General features: G+C 40.4%; 1 protein-coding gene across 1 annotated transcript in view; it reads left to right on the top strand.

Annotated features, from left to right (window-relative positions):
• Positions 1–18,948, top strand: part of LOC115292844 (collagen alpha-6(VI) chain) — a 105,214-nt gene that overhangs the window by 79,018 nt on the left and 7,248 nt on the right. Inside the window, exons 33-35 of the mRNA XM_029940829.1 lie at positions 6,484–6,580; positions 9,675–10,346; positions 12,876–12,969. Coding sequence (XP_029796689.1) covers positions 6,484–6,580; positions 9,675–10,346; positions 12,876–12,969 — 863 coding nt within the window. The remainder of the gene's footprint in view (positions 1–6,483; positions 6,581–9,674; positions 10,347–12,875; positions 12,970–18,948) is intronic.

Genomic DNA, 18,948 nt, shown 5'->3' with positions numbered 1-18,948 from the left:
TCCTGATGATGCATGATATTGAGCACCTTTTCATGTGTCTGTTGGCCACCTGGATATCTTCTTTGGAGAAATATCTGTTCATGCCTTCTGGCCATTTTTAATTGGATTCTTTGTTTTGAAGGGAGTTGAGTTTTATTAGTTGTTTAATATATTTTGGAGACTAATCCTTTATCAAATATGTCATTTGCAAATTGTCAGGTCCCGCCCCGGCCAGCAGGGTGGAAAATCCTTGCGGGTTCTTTCCTGAGAGAGGGAGAGAAAGGGCAGAAGGGGGAGCACAGAGAGGACACAACACACGGTTTCTGATCAAGCCCCCTTTATTAAGAAAATAATACTCTTATATAGGGTTTGGGGCAGGGAACTGACCCAGGTTGGTTGCCAGGTAACAGAGTCAAATGAATATTAGGGAAAGGGGAAACCGAAACTGAAACTCTGGACACAGCCTCAAAAAGAAGCGCCCAGACTTGCGCCTGCAATGCTTAGCGCTGCATAATCCAAAATGCAGTTTGATCTTTTGTTCATTTTGGCCTTTTTCGTCTGGCTCAGTAGGACTGTCTCCAAAATCTGGACCAGGAAATGCACTCTCCTAGCCTCTAGATGTAAATCTTGTTTTTTGGTTGCTCCCTGGAGAGCGATATCTCCTTGCCTGAGGCGGCCAAAACTCGGCGGCCCCCAACAGCAAATAACTTCTCCCATTCAGTAGGTCCCCTTTTAGTCTTGTTGATTGCTTTTTCCTGTGAAGAAGTTCCTTATTTTGATGTATTCCCAATAGTTTATTTTAGATTTTGCTTCCCTTGCCTCAGGAGACATATCCAGAAAACTGAATACATGGCAATATCAGAGAAATTACTGACTATTCTCTTTTCTAGGATTTGTATGGTTTCAAGTCTCACTTTTAGTTCCTTGATCCATTTTGAGTTTATTGTTGGGTATGGTGTAAGAAAGTGGTCCAGTTTCATTGGGTTTTTTTTGTACGTTGCTGTCCAGCTTTCCTAACACCATTTGTTGAAGAGACTTTTTCCCCTTGCGTATTCTTGCTTCTTTCATCAAAGGTTAATGGACCATATAATCACGAGTTTGCTTCTGGGTTTTCTGTCCCAGTCCATTGATCTAAGTGTCTATTTTTGTGCCAGTACCATACTGTTTTGTTTATGATAGCTTTTCAGTGTTACTTGAAATCTAGTATTGTGATCTCTCCAGCTTTGTTTTTCTTTTTCAAGATTGCTTTGGGGCACCTTTGTGGCTCAGTTAAGTGTCCAACTTCGGCTCAGGTCATGATCTCACGGTTTGTGGGTTTGAGCCCCACATAGGGCTCTGTGCTGACCACTAGCTCAGAGCCTGGAGCCTGCTTCAGATTCTGTCTCCCTCTCTCTCTGCCCCTCCCCTGCTCATGATCTGTCTCTCTCTGTCTCTTAAAAATAAATAAAACATTTAAAAAAATTTTAAAGATTGTTTTGGCTGTTTGGGATCTTTAGTAGTTCCATACAAATTTTAAGATTATTTTTTTCTAGTTCTGTGAAAAATGATGTTGGTATTTTTATTCAAATTTTTTAAGTTTATTTATTTATTTATTTGAGAGAGAGAGAGAGAGAGAGAGAGAGAGAGAGAGAGGGAGGGGCAGAGAGAGAGGGAAAGAGAATTCCAAGCAGGTTCCACACTGTTGGCACAGAGCCTCATACAGGGCTTGAACTCATGAACCACAAGACTATGAACTGAGTGGAAATCAAGAGTTAGATGCCACCCAGATGCCCTAAAACTGAGCCACCCAGGTGCCCCAAAAATGCTGCTGGTATTTTAATGAGGATTGCATTGAATCTGTCAATTGCTTTGGGGAGTATGGACATTTTAACAATATTTGTTCTTCCAGTCCATGGGCATAGACTATCTTTACACTTGTGTCATCTTAAATTTGTTTCACCAGTGCTTTATAGTATTCAAAGTAGAAGTCTCTCGTCTCCTTGGTTAAGTTTATTCCTAGATATTTTATTCTTTTTGGTACAGTTGTAAATGGGATTGTTTTCTTAATTTCTCTTCCTGTTGCTTCATTATTGGTGTATAGAAAGGTAACATATTTCTGTACATTGATTTTGTATCTGTGACCTTACTGAACTCACTTATCAATTCTAATAGTTTTTTGGTGGAGCCTTTAAGGTTTCTGTCTGCAAATAGTGATAGTTTTATTTCTTCCTTACCAATTTGGATGCCTTTTACTCCTTCTTCTTGTCTGATTGCTGTGGCTAGCACTTCTAGTACTATGTTGAATAAAAAGTGGTGAGAATGGATGTCCTTGTCTTGTTCCTGTTTTTAGTGGAAAAGCTCTCAGGTTTTCATCATTCAGTATGATGTTAGCTGTGGGGTTTTTATATATGGCCTTTATTATGTTGAGGTATATTTCCTCTAAAACCACTTTGTCTAGAGTTTTTGTCATGAACAGATGTTAAATTTTGTCAAATGCTTTTTCTGCATCTGTTAAGATCATATCATTGTATCCTTTGTTTTATTAATGTGATATATAGATTTGGAAATGTGGAACCATTCTTGCATCCCTGAAATAAATTCTACTTAAATGTGCATGTTGAATGATTTTTTTTCTAATGTCTTGGGGTTTTTTAATTTTTTTAAGTGTTTGTTTATTTTGAGAGATGTAGAACAGAGAGAGAATTCCAAGCAGGTTCCAAGCTGTCAGTGCAGAGCCCAACACAGGCTCTAACCCATAAATGGTGAGATCATGTTCTTAGCTGAAACCAAGAGTCAGATGCTCAACCAACTGAGCCTCCCAGGCGCCCCTCCATTAACTTTTTGTCTGATTTTCTGATTTGCTCTTGGTAAGCTCCCTTTTTTTTTCCTCTGAATGTGGTTTGCTCATATTTTGTCAATGATTTTTGCATGTTTGTTTATCATAGATATTAGTGGACAGCTTTCTTTATACTTTTTTTGTGGTGTCTCTAGTTTTGGCGTCAGGGTAATGCTGGCCTCATAGAATGTATCTGAAAGCTTTCCTTCCTCTTCTGTTTTTTAGAATAACTTGAGGAGAATAGATATTAACTCTTCCTTGAATGTTTGGTAGAATTCACCTGTGAATCTGTCTGGTTCTGGACTGTTCTTCTTTGGGAGTTTTTGGATTACTGATTCTTTCATTACTAGCAATTGGTCTGTTTTGATTTTTCCTTTCTTCTTCATTCACTTTTGGAAGATTGTATCTAGGAATCTATCCATTTCTTCTAGTTTGACCAATTTGTTGCCACATAATTTTTCACAGTTTTCTCTTCTAATCCTTTGTATTTCTGTGGTGTCAGTTATTATCTCTCCTTCGTTTCTCATTCACATATGAAATATTATATGCCAACACCATGTTGCTATGGTTACCAACTATTCTTTATATCTTTTTGCACATGATCTGGGCACTTAAGGGGAAGAGCACATATGGAAAACAATTTGACAATAAAATATTATGGAAAAAATAAAATTAAATAAGTAAAAAAAAATAAAAATTAAATAAAAAAATTAAAAAAATATTCTACACATTGGAAAGATTCATTGGTATCTGAACTTTATTATGTAGTTGCATAAAGCTGTAGAGTTTAGATTTCAGTTCCCAATAATCTAGGAAAGTAACTGCCAGAAGGTTTGTCTTTGGTTGTTTTTCAAAAAAAAAATTAAAAAAGAAAAGAAAGCCCTATAGCAACTATAGCATTTTTGCAAATGCTGTCATATAATGTTTTGAAGGAAAGAGTACTTTCTACTTTTGAAAAATTTTGAAGTTGTATACTGTTCTTTGTTTGTTGGAAATTGGAGATTACTGTGTATCTTTTGTTTAGACATCTTTATAGATAAAAAAATCTTTTTAATTTTGATATACAATTGATATTGATATTATTTTAGTTTCAGATATACAGCATAGTGATTCAATATTTATATATAACAAAATGTTCACCACAGCAAGTATAGTATCTGTCACCATAAAAAGTTATCATAATATTATTATCTTCTATGTTGTATTTTACATCCCATTATTTATTTATTTTATAGTTTGTATCTCTTAATTCCTTGGGTTTATCTAATCACAAAACATGAGATAATATCCTATTATAAATAATTGATAGTACTTGTGATATAAACTTAAATAAACACAATTCCACCACCTACTCAAAGGTATGTGCACAGTATATAACTTGAGAAAAGATACTTGGTTGGTTCATTTTTTTAATCTTTTGAGTGTTAATTATCTCAGAGTTCCTACCCAAATCACCTACAGACTCTTTTCTCCTTTCTTTCCTTCTTTTTTTTTTTTTTTTTTTTTTTTTTTTTTTTTTTTTTTTTTTTTTTTTTTTTTTTTTTTTAGAAAGAGAGAGAGTACTAGCTGGGGAGAGGTACAGAGAGACTCTTTTTCTTCTTCTTCTTCTTCTTCTTCTTCTTTTTTTTTTTTTTTTGAAAGTGAGAGAGCAAGCTGGGGAGGGAAGAGAAGCGGAGAGAAGATCTGAAGCAGGCTCTGCACTGACAGCAGCAAGCCCAATGCAGAGCTCAAACTCATGAACTGTGAGATCATGACCTGAGCCAAATTTGGACACTCAGACAGATAAGCCACCCACGCACCCCATCTTTGCTCCTTTCTTGAAGAAATTTATATCAGAGTGCTAAGGAAGTATAGATTCTTGACAACGACCCTCCTAAATATGAGAAACATTAGCTCCAAACACCTCTTGAGTAGAAGAATTAGAGATGCAGAGAGAAGTCAGAATTGGGGCCAAGGGTCATTCATTTGTCAAATGCTTAGCGAGCACCTCCCATGTACAGGTGCTATCCTAGGCTGTGGAGACACAAAAGTAAAGTGGAAAGCCACAGGATTCACCCCCATGGAGCTACCTTTAAAGGATGGAACTAGAGGGTTGTCTAGAAAAACTAAAAATAGAGGCATGTATAGAAGTTTGTGAAAGCCCAGAAAGGAAATTATGTTACTACTTCTCCCTATGCCCTCTTTTTCTTTCTTCTATCTGATCTGTTCAGTTGTACTTCCCTTCAACTGTTATTACTTCAAGAGCAGAATTCAACAATTAAGTGACAATGAATTTTTATTCGGGGGCCATATTTTAAAACCCTACTTTGCTCATAATTATCATGGCTTTTCTAAATCTTGATTTGCCTGAGAGTTCAGCGGTCCGGTGTGAAATCTGGCCCCCGTGCCGGCACCTGCAGCAGGACTTGAAAGCAGATGCTCTGACGACGTGCACTGATACCCCTACAACCCTGGAGCACATGGACTGTGGCCTCCCTTGTGGAAATTTCTCATAACGGCATCAAGCTGAGTGAGGGGCTTTTCATCCCTTCTGAAATGGAAGGCCATTTTTACTGGAGAAACCTCAGTCTCAGCTTTGTTTTGCCATGAAGGTTTCCCCTCTATGTCTGGCAACTGCCTCTTACTTCTGGTGAAATTTGACTTGCTGCCCGTACAGAATTCTAACTTCTAGGGAGGAATTCTTGTGAGCACAGCTTTCTCCATCTCTTATATACAGAATACAAGATGGGCAGGAGCAAAGATAAGCCTCAGGGAAAGCCCCATTACCTTTACTCTTTCCCACTTCCCTCATATCCTTCCGATTGCTCCTCAAACAGAACGTGGCCAGCCTACAGCTCTGTTGGTGTTTGCCCCTAACATAGACGGACTCACTGCACTCAGGGCCCCCGTTCCGAATTCCTGAGAGGATTGATCTGATTGGCTCAGATGCCCATCCCTGGTGCCATCTGCTCTGCAGAGAGATGGCATCTCCCCCCCCCCTTTAAACATGGCTGGCCAAGTCCTACCTTTATGGATGAAGTATGGGAAGGAAACTTCCCTGAGAAAGAACAGGGAAATGTCTTTCCCGTTTCTAAGGCATTGGATAAGACTGTACCCAAAATTTTCCCTGAGCTGTCCATGGCTCTGTGAATCAGTTAGCTGACAGCTAATTATTCTTTTTTCCTTTCTTTTTTTTTATGTTTGTTTTAAATTTATTTTTGAAAGACAGAGAGAGACCGCGTGAGCAGGGGAGGGTCAGCGAGAAAGGGAGTCACAGAATCCAAAACAGGCTCCAGGCTCTGAGCTAGCTGTCAGCACAGAGCCCGACACGGGGCTCGAACCCACAAACCGTGAGACCATGACCTGAGCCGAAGTCAGACAGTTAACTGACTGAGCCACCCAGGTGCCCCAAGCTAATTATTTTTATTTGCAGCCTCCTTATTTTCTCCCTGCTCTTCAGTCTCAAACTCCCCAGGGAGGGTACTGACAACGGGACTAAACTGGAAGGGGTGAGAGATGGTCAGAGGAGAGCTGCCTGGATGTGGATCTGGGTCTGCAAAACCAGCTTCCACGCCTGGTTCATAATAACTCCAACATGTAAAGTGCATTCTGTGATTTCACTCACAAGCTCTCTGTGCTCCGAACAGTGCCGGGGCTTCCTGCAGCCCCGCCCGCTCAGCTGTTCTGTCTCTTGCTTCTGCTGCTTGCAGATCGATGACACTGGTGCATTCCAAGTAGTGATGGTTCCATCCGGGACGGACGACACGCCTGCGTTAGAGAGACTCCAGCGGTGCACCTTCTGCTATGGTAAGACCCACAGAGAGAACATAATTTGATCAGGCCTGTTAAGCACATTGAGTCACCGTTGGCACAAGTGGCTGGAACTTGGCAGCAGGGATACGAGTGGCCTCAGGAAAATTTCCCTGGGGCTGTGGGCTCACCTCCTCATACTGCATCATCCACAGATGGAGCCCCAGCCGGCAGGGTCCCCTCCCAGGTATCCTAGTAAGAGGATTGCATCCCAGACCCTCTACTTGTGCAGCTTCCCAGAAATAGTCATGATTTTTGGAAAAACTCAACCTGTCTCCTTGCCAACCTTTTCATGCTATGAAGTATATTTATGTGTCTTCTAAACCTCAAACATTCACAACCCCAGAGAAATGCTTTACAGGGCAAGTGGAAATTAGTAGAAATCCATGCATTTCTCGTTGCAAAGAGGCATCAAAATGATTTGCCATGCTGGTTTGTCCATTGTTGTGTTTTATACTCAATCTACAGGCCCAGCTAGAGAAGTGGCTAGTGGCTAGACCTATAAGTGAGTGTGCTCGTAATTTGAGTGTCTGATAATTAGGACAACCGTGGAAGCCACTGCCGTCACCGGTGGGTGTGATCTGTAACAGTTACTGGACATTTATTGTGAGCTGGGCACTGTTCTAATTGCTTTATGTAACACGGTGGGGATACTGACGCTGTTGTGCTTATTCTGTGCCCAGCACTCTTCTCATTGTTCCCTCCCATCCTTGTAATCACCCTGAGACATTTGAACTACTACTACCGACACTTTGTGGATAAGGAAAATGAGTCTTAGAGAAGTGAGATCATTTGCCCAGGGAAGCACAGCCAGAGGAGACCCAAGAAAGATGGCTTCACACCGCTGCCATTTATGAGTAACAGAGATCCCGTTACTCTCCCTGGTACTTGGTATTTGGCCTTGAAGAAAATGCTTCATTCCTCTCTGTCTCTATGCGTGTCAATGACATGTTCACGCGTGCATATAAATGAGCTCCCAGGGTGGTGGTAGCTCTGAGTGAGAAGTGGAACTTCTTCAAACAGCCCTGTATTTCTGTCTTCCCCTGTTTCTCTCTACTCTTTCCCTTCGGTCCCCCTCCTCTCTCTCACCTTCTCCCCCTCTTCTTCCCCCCCCCCCCCCCCCCCCCCCCCCCCGTGGCACAGAGTTGGTTGGCCAGGCACTGGCTTCATACTCAATGCGGTGGTGGCAGTGCTAAGTGCGCTGTGGGGAGAGACCTCCAGCCCCAGCCCTCCGCTGGGCTTTCAGACACGTCGGTTACCTTGTGTGCTGGTACACTGCAGTCAGAAGTTGTACATGTGTGACTGGGGATAAATTTTGGCCCCATTTCTTGGCTTAATCCTTCTTCTGTCTTCTAGGCATATAAGCGAAGACATTTTGGCTGTAGTTTCCTACAATTAAAAAACCCCACAAAATTGAGCAAGTGGACAGCCTGCTGTCTCTGATTTTAGAAACTGCCTTGCACACAGGTGTCTGTTCTGTCATCTGACCATTAAACGCGGTCATAAAATGTTACTGAATTTCAGTAAAGCTAACATAACTTGTGCAAAGACACATGTTTATGGAGACCACAAGCAAGACTGAAGTTAGGGAGTTTGCTACATCCGCAAGGATCTGCCTTCTGGTTATCATCATCTGACTGCTTTTATTCATGTTCCAGACCCGTTTCTAAGCACCAGCTGTCTGCAGGCTGGTTATTCCATTTCTCTTACTTCTTTTTAGTTTTCATAGAGGCGTTCTTCTCCTCCTTAACCATCTACTATTACTGAAGACCTCAGGCTTGCAGAGGTCAGCCCCGGAAGGGTTCTCTGGACGAATGTGACGCACCCACCTCACCGTGCAGAACTGAGTCCCACTGGTGACCTGGGTGGAGGCACACAGCATACCTGCTGGGCACAGGAAGACCAGAACCCAGGCATCCTTGCGCCCAGGGCCGAGGGGCCTCACTGCTGCCACCTCACATGGCCTTGTCTCTCACATAAACCCTGATTCATATGTAGAAACTTCTAGAAACATTGGTGGATTGCTTAGCAGAATGATTTTTGCCCTCTTACCCTCAGTCTCTCCTGTATAATTAGATTAGGTGACCTCTAAGAGCCTTCCATTTCCAAATTTGTTTTTATTCCTCTGAATATTTATTGTGGTCAGATTCAATGAGATTCACTCTGTTTTTATTACTACACAGCCTTTGGTTAATTAAGATATACATATTTATCAAAATGACCCCATATTTTAGGAAAATCCATTAATATGCAGGATTTATTTTCATTTAACAAACAGGTTTCAGCTAAACTTTCAATTCAGTGGAGATAGAAACGTGAGCTATACCTTTGTCCTTAATGTACACACCCAGGTAGACTTTGAGTTACAAACCTTTATTTAAACTGAAGTAAATTTTGATTCGTTGATTTTTTTCACTCTTTTTAAGCGACTACTTTTCATTGCACAACAGTGTGAGAATAATTATAAGGGCCATTGGTTTAACCTGTATTTTGTCTGTCTAGAGAGATCACTGGCTTTTATGATATGATAAGGTATATTCGTATATGAGATAAGCTGTCTACTTCAATCTGTATAAACTTAAAATACAGCCAAGATTAAGCTTCTTTTCAAAGCAGCCTAATTTTTAAAAGTAAACTGCCTTAGTGAATTCAAGACACCGGCTGGGTATAAAATCTGTACCTTTCAAAATTTTTTAATGTTTTTTATTTATTTTTGAGAGGCAGAGAGAGACAGCATGAGCAGGGGAGAGTCAGAGAGAGAGGAAGATACAGAATCTGAAGCAGGCTCCAGGCTCTGAGCTGTCAGCACAGAGCCTGATGCGGGGCTCGAACCCACAAACCGTGAGATCATGACCTGAGCTGAAGCCGGATGCTTAACCGACTGAGCCACCCAGGCGCCCCTAAAATCTGTACCTTTTAAACATAGATGCCTACTATGTACTAAGAAATCTTCTGTTGTTGATACCAAAGTTATTTAGTAACTATTTTAATATCAAAGATTATGCAATTCCCAATGTTCAGATATTTGAGATGCTATCTTTTCTCTTCTGTCCAGTCTGTTTAATAACCATAAGCGGCTTTTGGTCTGCAGATAAATGCAAGCCAGATGATTTCTGTGATCAAGCCAGACCACCCCCTGTGCAGTCGTACATGGATGCTGCTCTCCTTCTGGACAGCTCCCGCCACGTGGGAAGCGCTGAATTTGAAGACATAAGACACTTTTTGGGAGCACTGTTAGATCACTTTGAGATCACCTCAGAGCCTGAGACCTCTGTCACTGGAGACCGGGTGGCCCTGTTAAGCCATGCACCCCCCAACTTCCTACCCAACACTCGGAAGAGTCCCGTTAGACCGGAGTTCAACCTTACCACCTACAATAGTAAGCGTCTCATGAAGAGGCATTTGAGAGAATCGGTTCAACAACTAAATGGAGACGCTTTCCTTGGTCATGCCTTACAATGGACCATGGACCATATCTTTTTAAATACACCCAATATGAGAAGAAACAAAGTCATATTTGTGATATCTTCTGGGGAGACCAGTCACTTGGACAGGGAAACCTTAAAGAAAGAATCCTTGAGAGCCAAATGTCAAGGTTATGCCCTATTTGTGTTTTCTCTTGGCCCTGCTTGGAATGACAAGGAACTGGAAGATTTAGCCAGCTACCCTTTGGATCACCACCTGGTCCAGCTTGGCCGAATTCATAAACCTGACCACAGATACAGTGTGAAGTTTGTGAAATCCTTTATAAACTCAATCAGGCGTAAGTCATAAAATCTGTTCTTTTCTACACATAACGAGTATGTTTGATATTCCCAAAAGAAGGGTTGATGAACTGACAAGTATTCCTGGAAATCTCTGTCTTCAAGGGCACTGCAAGGTCAGGAAGGAAAATTTGTAATGATGGGTGGTAGAGGGAGGAAACCTCTGATTTCTAGCATTTAATTTTCTGGCTCATCTTTTTTATGCCTCTGGTTCCCATGGAGAAGCAATCATAACAAGCAGCCGCTCACACATCTGTCTGCACAGAGCAGTATAGTCACAGCCCGGACTTTAGCTATAAGGTAGAAACCCCTGCCATGCAACATTAACACACTGCCCTTCCATGGAAAGCTTCATCAGTTAACACACTGAACACAAGAGCCAAAGAATACTTGAATGGTTCTCAATTTTGCTTTTGACAAGTTCTGAAGGCGGAGCTTGAAGTCTTTGGAGATACCATTTTACCTGTCAGAGTGAAATATGCATCCTTGCAAAACTTTCTCAGCCTTATTAATGGCTTTTTATGATGCCAGCAATTAGTGTAACTGGTGCTTATAAAAAAAGAAACATGCGCTGTATTTCTTGGAATTATTTTGTCTTGAAAGTATGCAGTTCACTTTGTATGCAATGAAATGGGTAAAAAGAAGCCATGTGCTAATGGCTCTGGAGGTTGAGAAGTACTGAGTCAGATTTCTGAACATTTTCATGGTGAGTGAACCCTTAGAGTTCAAATTAAGAAAAATGAACACACAAGCTAAAGAACACCCAGTGTAGCTTAGGGAGAATCTGATTATGTCTTGAACTTGTCACTGACATTTCACAATGAGAACAGTTATGGTTGCAAAGACTGATTAGTCCATATAGGTGAGGAGCATTGGAAAAATTATTGAAAGTACTCATGTCGTGTCCTCCAGTCCTGTGCTTCTCCAAATGTGAGTATAAGACCTACGTTATTAGCATTACCTTGTGAAAAGTGCAGAATTTCAGGCCCTACTCTAGACATTCTGAATGAGAATTTACATTTTTATCAAATTGTCAGGTGATTCATATGCACATATGGTTTGAGAAACACAGGAGCTACAAGCTCCCAGAACAAAATTTATGTGGCTACGTTTTGGAATAAGAATCAGAAAGAGGAGCTAGAAAACAGAAGTGAGGGGGAGGGTAGGCCTGAGGGTCATTCTGGAAAAAGTAATTACGAGACATTTGTAAGGGTAAAAAGCTAGAGAAAACATCAAAGGACTGAGAAATTGAAAGAGGCTTTAACATAATCTTCTAGCAAGCCCACAGATTCGTACTCACTTGACATCAACACATATTTATCAGGTACCTACTTCCAGCCACTCAACAGTTCAGGTGTGGGGACAGCCAAGGAGCAACCACAACAGACAACTGCCCTTCTGGAGATGCTAGTGTGGCTCCCTCTCTGACTCTTATTTAACACAATGCAGTGATAGAGGCGGCCATCAAGTCCACATCAGATTTAAATTTTCTAAGAGAAACAAAATTGACAAACAACCTGATGCTTAGAACTAAGACAGATAAAAAATAAAAAATCAGATGCACAATAAAGGAAAGATCATAGCCTTGTGCCATTCAGTCCAGAATCACACAGCCTAGTCTTCAAGAGCAGCTTTAGAGACCGGGCTATATCACAACCTGAGACAATCTTGCTACTTAGAATAACCCTTGATCACTGAGGAAGATATTTAATTGTGTTTACCAAGCCTGTTCAATTTAATGCGGAAAGGAAATAAGTAATATACTTTTTTGTTTCCCATTAAAATGGCTCTTCAATGTTTAAGTTGTGTGGGGTGCCTGGGTGGCTCAGTCAGTTAAGCATCTGACTCTTGATTTTGGCTCAGGTCATGATCTCACAGTTCATGACGTCAAGCCCCACATTGGGCCATGAGCTGAGATTCTCTCTGTCCCTCTCTCTGTGCCCCTCCCCCACTCACACACTATGTGCCCTCACTCTCTCTCTCTCAAAATAAATTTTTAAAATGTTTAAATTGTGTGGGAAAGACCCATGCTTTCTTATTATAAAAAATTAATATACTTCCAATTGAAGTGAACCACTAATGAATTAAATCCAGCCAGGATGGTGCTATTGTTACTGTTGCTAATGATACAGAAACCATAAAGGGAATATTCCTTTCACTTTGCATTTTGATATTGCAAAGGAGCAAACAAAAAATAACGATTTTGCTACTTCATGTCAACTAGAGACCAGACTTTTAGGACTGGCTCATAATATCTCCTCTAATGTTTGACCACTGTTAGCAGCTAAAGGCACCTATTGGAAAGGAAGTTGAATGCTCCACCTACAAATTCAGCAGAGATGTATTTTCTAAGCCCAATTTTAGAGAGTCGCCTGAGAAACTTGCTTTCATCTCATATGGCCACCTTAGCTGGTATCTTCCTTTTATGAATACTCTAAACAGTGAAGCAATACTTTGCATACAGAGCAGACTGCTGTAATGTTAATAGCCATGAATAAGAGACTCATCACAGATGTTTCTCTTCCTAGGTGCAATCAACAAATATCCACCGCTAAACTTTAAAATGAAGTGCAGTAGACTCAGCTCTACGGATCCGGAGCAGCCCCCGCAGCACTTGCGAAGGTACGTTCAGCTTGATAGAACTTGATATATGAGTGTTCCCCCCTTTTCCTCCTCATTCTCTATAGTTTCTTCCTCTTCCTTTTCTTCTTCTTTCTCCTTCTCCATCCCATTTGGACAAAATCTATTGCTACATGATATTAAAATATAATTTGAGGAAATAAGAGATAATAAAAAAAATGACCAGGTTGATCTGACAAAAACAGTGTTTAAAAGTGTAAGATCTAAATGTTGAAATAAAACAGCCAATGAGAAGGGTGCCTGGGTGGCTCAGTCATTTGAGCATCCAACTTTGGCTCAGGTCATGATCACATGGTTTGTGGGTTCAGGCCCTGCATCAGGCTCTGTGCTAACAGCTCAGAGCTGTTATATGAGACCCAAGTCTCTCTAGACAATTCCAGAATGTGGAGTTTTCTTCAGAACACCTGGCCTTTTCAGAGGTTTCAATGTCCTGAACAGCAAGGGGAAGTGAGGTACTATGCTAGAATGGGAGAGACTAAGGAGATACAACAGCCAGAGGTAATGGTGTGAACCTTAACTGGATCCCAGGTCAGAAAAAAAGCCTATGTAAGTGACATCTGGTGGACAGCTGGGGAAATTTGAGGATTATATTATTGATTTGTGTGGATTTCCTCATGGGTGGTAATTGTAGGATGTTCATATGTGAGAATGTCTTTGCTCTTGAGATCAGTATGCTGAAGTATTTAAAAGTAACATGTATAATGTCTGCAGCCAATTTCCAGGTGGTTTTCCTAAAAGGAAATAAGATGGGGTTTGTGTGTATGTGTGCATATAAGTGTGTGGGCATATATGTGCATGTATGCATGGGTGTGTACAGACACACATGGAGTAAAAGATGGTAACATTTGGAGAGCGAAATAGAACTATACAGTTTTTTATTTGTGGTTCTGTTTTTTACAATATTCTGAGGAGTTTTAAAAAATAATTTATAAAACTCAATGGATGAATTAAATAGAATAAGAACACATCTAAAGGGAAACATAATGAACTGGAAAATCAAGGTGAAGAAATCACTTCTAATGAAGAAAACATAAATGTAAGAAGTTTAGAGACAGAACGGAATTGAAAGACCTAACATATATCAAATTGGAATTCTTGGAATCAGATAAAATAGAAACAATAAACGAGACAATATTCAAATACATCTAGAGATGATCATTTTCAAGAACTTATCATAGATATGAATTAAAAGATGAAGAAATTACAAGGTACAATAAATAAAAGCAGGCTAAATGCAAAGAAAGCAGCAGTTAGACGTGGTGTAGGGAAATACAGATGCCAAGCCAAAGGAAAAACTGGCCTGAAAGAAAAAAATTATCTACAAAGAAACTATAATTAGCCTGGCAGCTGGCTTGTCAGTAGCAAAAGTGGAAGCCACCAAACTGTTAAGAATTTTTAAAATAATGGAAGAACATTTTTGTCGACTTAGAAAAACTGTCTTTAAAAAATATGGGGTGCCTGGGGGGCTCAGTTGGTTCAGCATCTGACTTTGGCTCAGGTCATGATCTCACAGTTCATGGGTTCAAACCCTGCATCGGGCTCTGTGCTGACAGCTCAGAGCCTTGAGCCTCCCTCAGATTCTGAGTCTCTCTCTCTCTCTGACCCTCCCCAACTCATGCTCTCTCTCTCTCTCTCAAAAATAAATTAAAATATTTTTTAAAAAAAAATGGTAGAAACATAGGAGGAGGAGTTAAGACAGTGGAGAAGAAGGGAGACTGTAGGCTTGACTCCTCCCTCGAATGCAGCTAGATCATCCTCAAACCATTTTGAACACCTAGGAAGTTGGATCTGAGGAGTAACAGAACAATCTGCATAATTTGTGGGAGAGAACATAGTGCAGAGAGGTGAATTGGGGGAGAAAAGAGCCTCGGTGCCACAAAGGGGGAGGGAGCTGTTTTCAGAGGAGAAAGATGGGGGGGGGTGGCGCAGCACTTTGGGTTTGTATAAGTAAGCACTCACCCTGAAAGCACCTAGAGAGGAGGTGTGAAGACACAGGGCACTGCACAAGAAAACGTTTCCCCAAAACCATTGATGGAGGGCGGGCCAAGGAGAGGGTTTCAATACCACCGGGTTTTTACAAACAGCAGAGCACAGAGTCTGAAGTTTGAGAGGTCAGCCCTGGGCAGTGCTCTAGCAAGGAAGCAGAGTGGAGCCCCAGGAGCAGGCAGCGGGGTTGGAGGAGCCCCTGAGCTGCAGGGGGAGAAGTGGCTTCCCTGCTTGGCGTGCATCTGGTGAAGGTGCCCTGGCCTCTCCGTGGGTGAAAGGCCTGGCGGCCATCAAACCACCACATCACTGGTGTGGGAACAAAGACACAGGCTGAGAGCGGCAAACTCTGGCACCTGCTGTATGTTCACCATAAACTCTGAGTTGCTGCCACTGGGCATTGGTGTGGCCATTTCCTGGGACAGGCCGGCCCCAGCCCCAGCCTGGCGAGGCCCTCCCCAGGTGACCACTGTGGGTTCCAGCCACAGAGGCCTCTTAAGTGTGGGGTTTTGCAACACAGCTGCACCTGAGATAAAACTCTAGAGGGAGGTGCCACCTAGCAGGCAGACAGCTCAGACACAGGGGAAAGGTAGGGAGTGATGAAAGCCAGGCACACAGGAGTGTCCCGATCAGGATGACTGATGGCACATCGGTGAGGGCATGAACAACCCGCTCTAGAGATTAGAGAGCAAGGTGAAGCCATTTTCACCATTAGCCCGCCAAACACCGATGCACCCCAGTGAGATGACCAGCACCACCGAGCGAAGAAGGGAGCTGTTCTATCAAGCCCCCCGCCCCGTGCCCTCCAGGCACATCTCCACTAGGGCAAGTCCACCTGGGAATCAGAGCCAGAGCAGGCCCCTCCCCCAGAAGACACAAATCCTTTCCACCAGCCTAGTCCATGGCCAGACTGCTGCCAAGTTTCAGCTCTAGGGAAACTGGGTTTGTTTCATTTGGAGTTTTTTATTAATTTGTTTGTTTGGGTTTTTTTGTTGCATCTGTTTTTGTTTTTGTTGTTGTTTTGTTTCTTGGATACAGAAAGAACAAAATTTTTTATTTAATTTTATGTTTAATTTTTGTTTCTCTTTTTTTTTTTCCCTCCTTTTCCTATCAAGCTTCTCTTAACAAGCAGACCAAAACACATCTAGGATCTAACTTCCTTTATTTGATTTAATTGTTTTGTTTCATTCTATCATTACTATTATTTTTTTTCTTCCTCCCAAATGACAAGACGGAGGAACTCACTTCAAAAGAAAGTACAGAAAGGAAAGATGGCCAGTGATTTAGTCAATGCAGATATAAGTAAGATGGCTGAACTAGAATTTAAAACAACTGTAAGGGTACTAGGTAGGTTTGAAAAAAACATAGAAGACACCAGAGAATCCCTTTCTGCAGAGATAAAAGAACTAAAATTTAGGCCAAAATTAAAAATGCTATAACCAAGATGCAAACCCAGATAGAGGCCATGAAGCAAGGATGCACAAGGCAGAGGAGCAAATTAGCAATGTAGAAGATTCAATTATGGAAAATAATAAAGCTAAAAAAAGAAACAAATGTCAGGTATCACAAAGGCAGACTTCAGGAACTCAGCAATTTATTAAAATGAAATAGGATTGGGGGCTCCTGGGTGGCTCAGTCGCTTAAGCATCTTACTTCAGCTCAGGTCATGATCTGTAGGTTTGAGCCCTGCATCAGGCTGTGTGCTGACAGCTCAGAGTCTGGAGTCTTCTTCAGATCATGTGTCTCCCTCTCTCTCTGTCCCTCCCCAACTCATGCTCACTCGCTTACGCGCGCGCGCTCTCTCTCTCTCTCTCTCTCAAAATAAATAAATAAACATTTTTTAAAAATTAAAAAACATGTGTTAACATTCACATCATAAGAGTCCCAGAAGAGAAAGAAAAAGGGGCAGAAGGTTTATATGAGCAAATGATAGCTGAAGAGCTCCCTTATCTGGGGAAGAACACAGACATCAAAGTCCAAAGAGCAGGAAAAATTCCCATTAAATTCAACAGAAGTGGGACACTGCCAAGATATATCAGAGTCAAATTCACAAAATACACAGATAAGGAAAGAAGTGTGAAAGCAGCAGGGGAAAAAAGTCCTTAATATACAAGGGAAGACAGATCAGGTTCACAGCAGATCTGACCACAGAAACTTGGCAGGCAAGATGTATTCAATGTGCTGAATGGAAAAAATATGAAGTCAAGAATATCCTATCCAGCATGGCTGTTACTCAAAAGAGGAAGAAAGGTAAAGAGTTTCTTAAACAAAAATTAAAGGAGTTTGTGACCACTAAACCAGACCTACATGAAATTTTAAGGGTGACTTTTGAGTGGAGAAGAAAAAGTCCAAAGCCAACAAAGACTAGGAAGGACTAGAGAGCATCACCAGAAACACCAACTCTATAGGTAATATAATGGCACTAAATTCATATCTTTTAATAATCACTCTGAATGTAAATGCACTAACTGCTCTAATCAATAGAAATAGAGTATCAGAATGGATAAAAAACCAAGATCTATCTGTAAGCTTACTTATTATAAAAGACTCATTTCAGACCTAAATACACCTACAGATTGAAAGTGAGGGGATGGAGAACCATCCAACCGGCTAATAGATATTAAAAGAAAGAGAGACAGCCATACTTATATCATACACACTAGATCTTAAAACAAAGACCAACAAAAGCATTATAACTATAAAAATTATTTAAAATATTATAATTAAGGAGTCTACCAAGATCTAATGGTTGTAAATATTTATGCCCCCAACTTGAAAAATCTAAATATATACATCAATTAAAGCAAACATAAAGAATTTAGGCAAGTCTAGGTAAATGTTATATTTTAAATAACAGTAATATCTAATTTGTAGGGTTACAAAAAAGCTGAACTTACTAACAAAGATAAGGAAACAACATATTTGTTGGTGCCTGGTGGTTTAACAGAAAAAAAAGTACTAAGACTATAAATATAAATAAATATTTATTAAACTTGAGAAAGTATATTGGACAATAAAATCACCTTTTGTTATTTAAAAAAAATGAAGTTGAGCCTTAAGGGTAAAGAAGATGGTATGGAAAAAAGGGACAACACTAATATACATCACAGGGAGGTACATGGGGCTGAAGAGTTCTGGGAACTTGAAGAGCAGGAGCTCGCAGTTAGGCTACTGAGAAACTTACGACTCTCCTAAAAATGCATTGGATATTTTGATGGCATGTGTGAAAAAGAAAAATGGAAAGTAGCTAACTACCAAAAATAGAGGGTAGGAAAATGGAATAAAAACAACATAATAAATAGGAGGTTCTGGCTGCCAGCAAGGAGCCCAGCACAGGGCTTGATATCACAGACTGCGAGATCTTGACCTGAGCTGAAATCCAGAGTTGACCACTTAACCAACTAAGCCACCCAGGTGCCCCAATAAATAGTTTTTTAATTAAAAAGGCAAGAAAGGTGGGGAAAGGACAAATAGACACACAAAGTAAGACAGCAGAACCAAATCCACTTAAATATTTCAGGAGTCATAATAAAGAGACTAAGCATGCCAGTTACAGTTAAGAATGAAAACAAAATCCAGCTGTAATTGTTTTCAATTATAGAGACACAACCACAAAATAATGACATGGGAAAAGTTAAAAGTAAAATTTTGGAAAAAAATACACCAGGCAAGTACTTTTTAAAAAAAAAAAACCTATAAACTTTACTCTGCTATATGCAGAAAATGACCTATACAAACTGAAAGGTAACCATTAAAAGAAAGCTGGAAAAAGTATATTAATATCAGATAAAATATTCTTTTTTTTGTTTTGTTTTTATTTTTATTTTATTTTATTTTATTTTTTAATTTAAAATTTTTATTTATTTTTTTTACTTTATAAAGTTTCATATTTTTTAACATATGCAATTATTTTCCATCATTTACAATACAGTAGTTGCAATGACACTCAAAACAGAAAAGCAAAGTAAAAAATCAAAA

This window comes from Suricata suricatta, chromosome 5 (genome assembly GCF_006229205.1).
Source record: "Suricata suricatta isolate VVHF042 chromosome 5, meerkat_22Aug2017_6uvM2_HiC, whole genome shotgun sequence".
Classification (NCBI taxonomy): domain Eukaryota; kingdom Metazoa; phylum Chordata; class Mammalia; order Carnivora; family Herpestidae; genus Suricata; species Suricata suricatta.
Note: the sequence above shows the minus strand (reverse complement) of the source record. Positions and strands in the feature narration are given on the sequence as shown.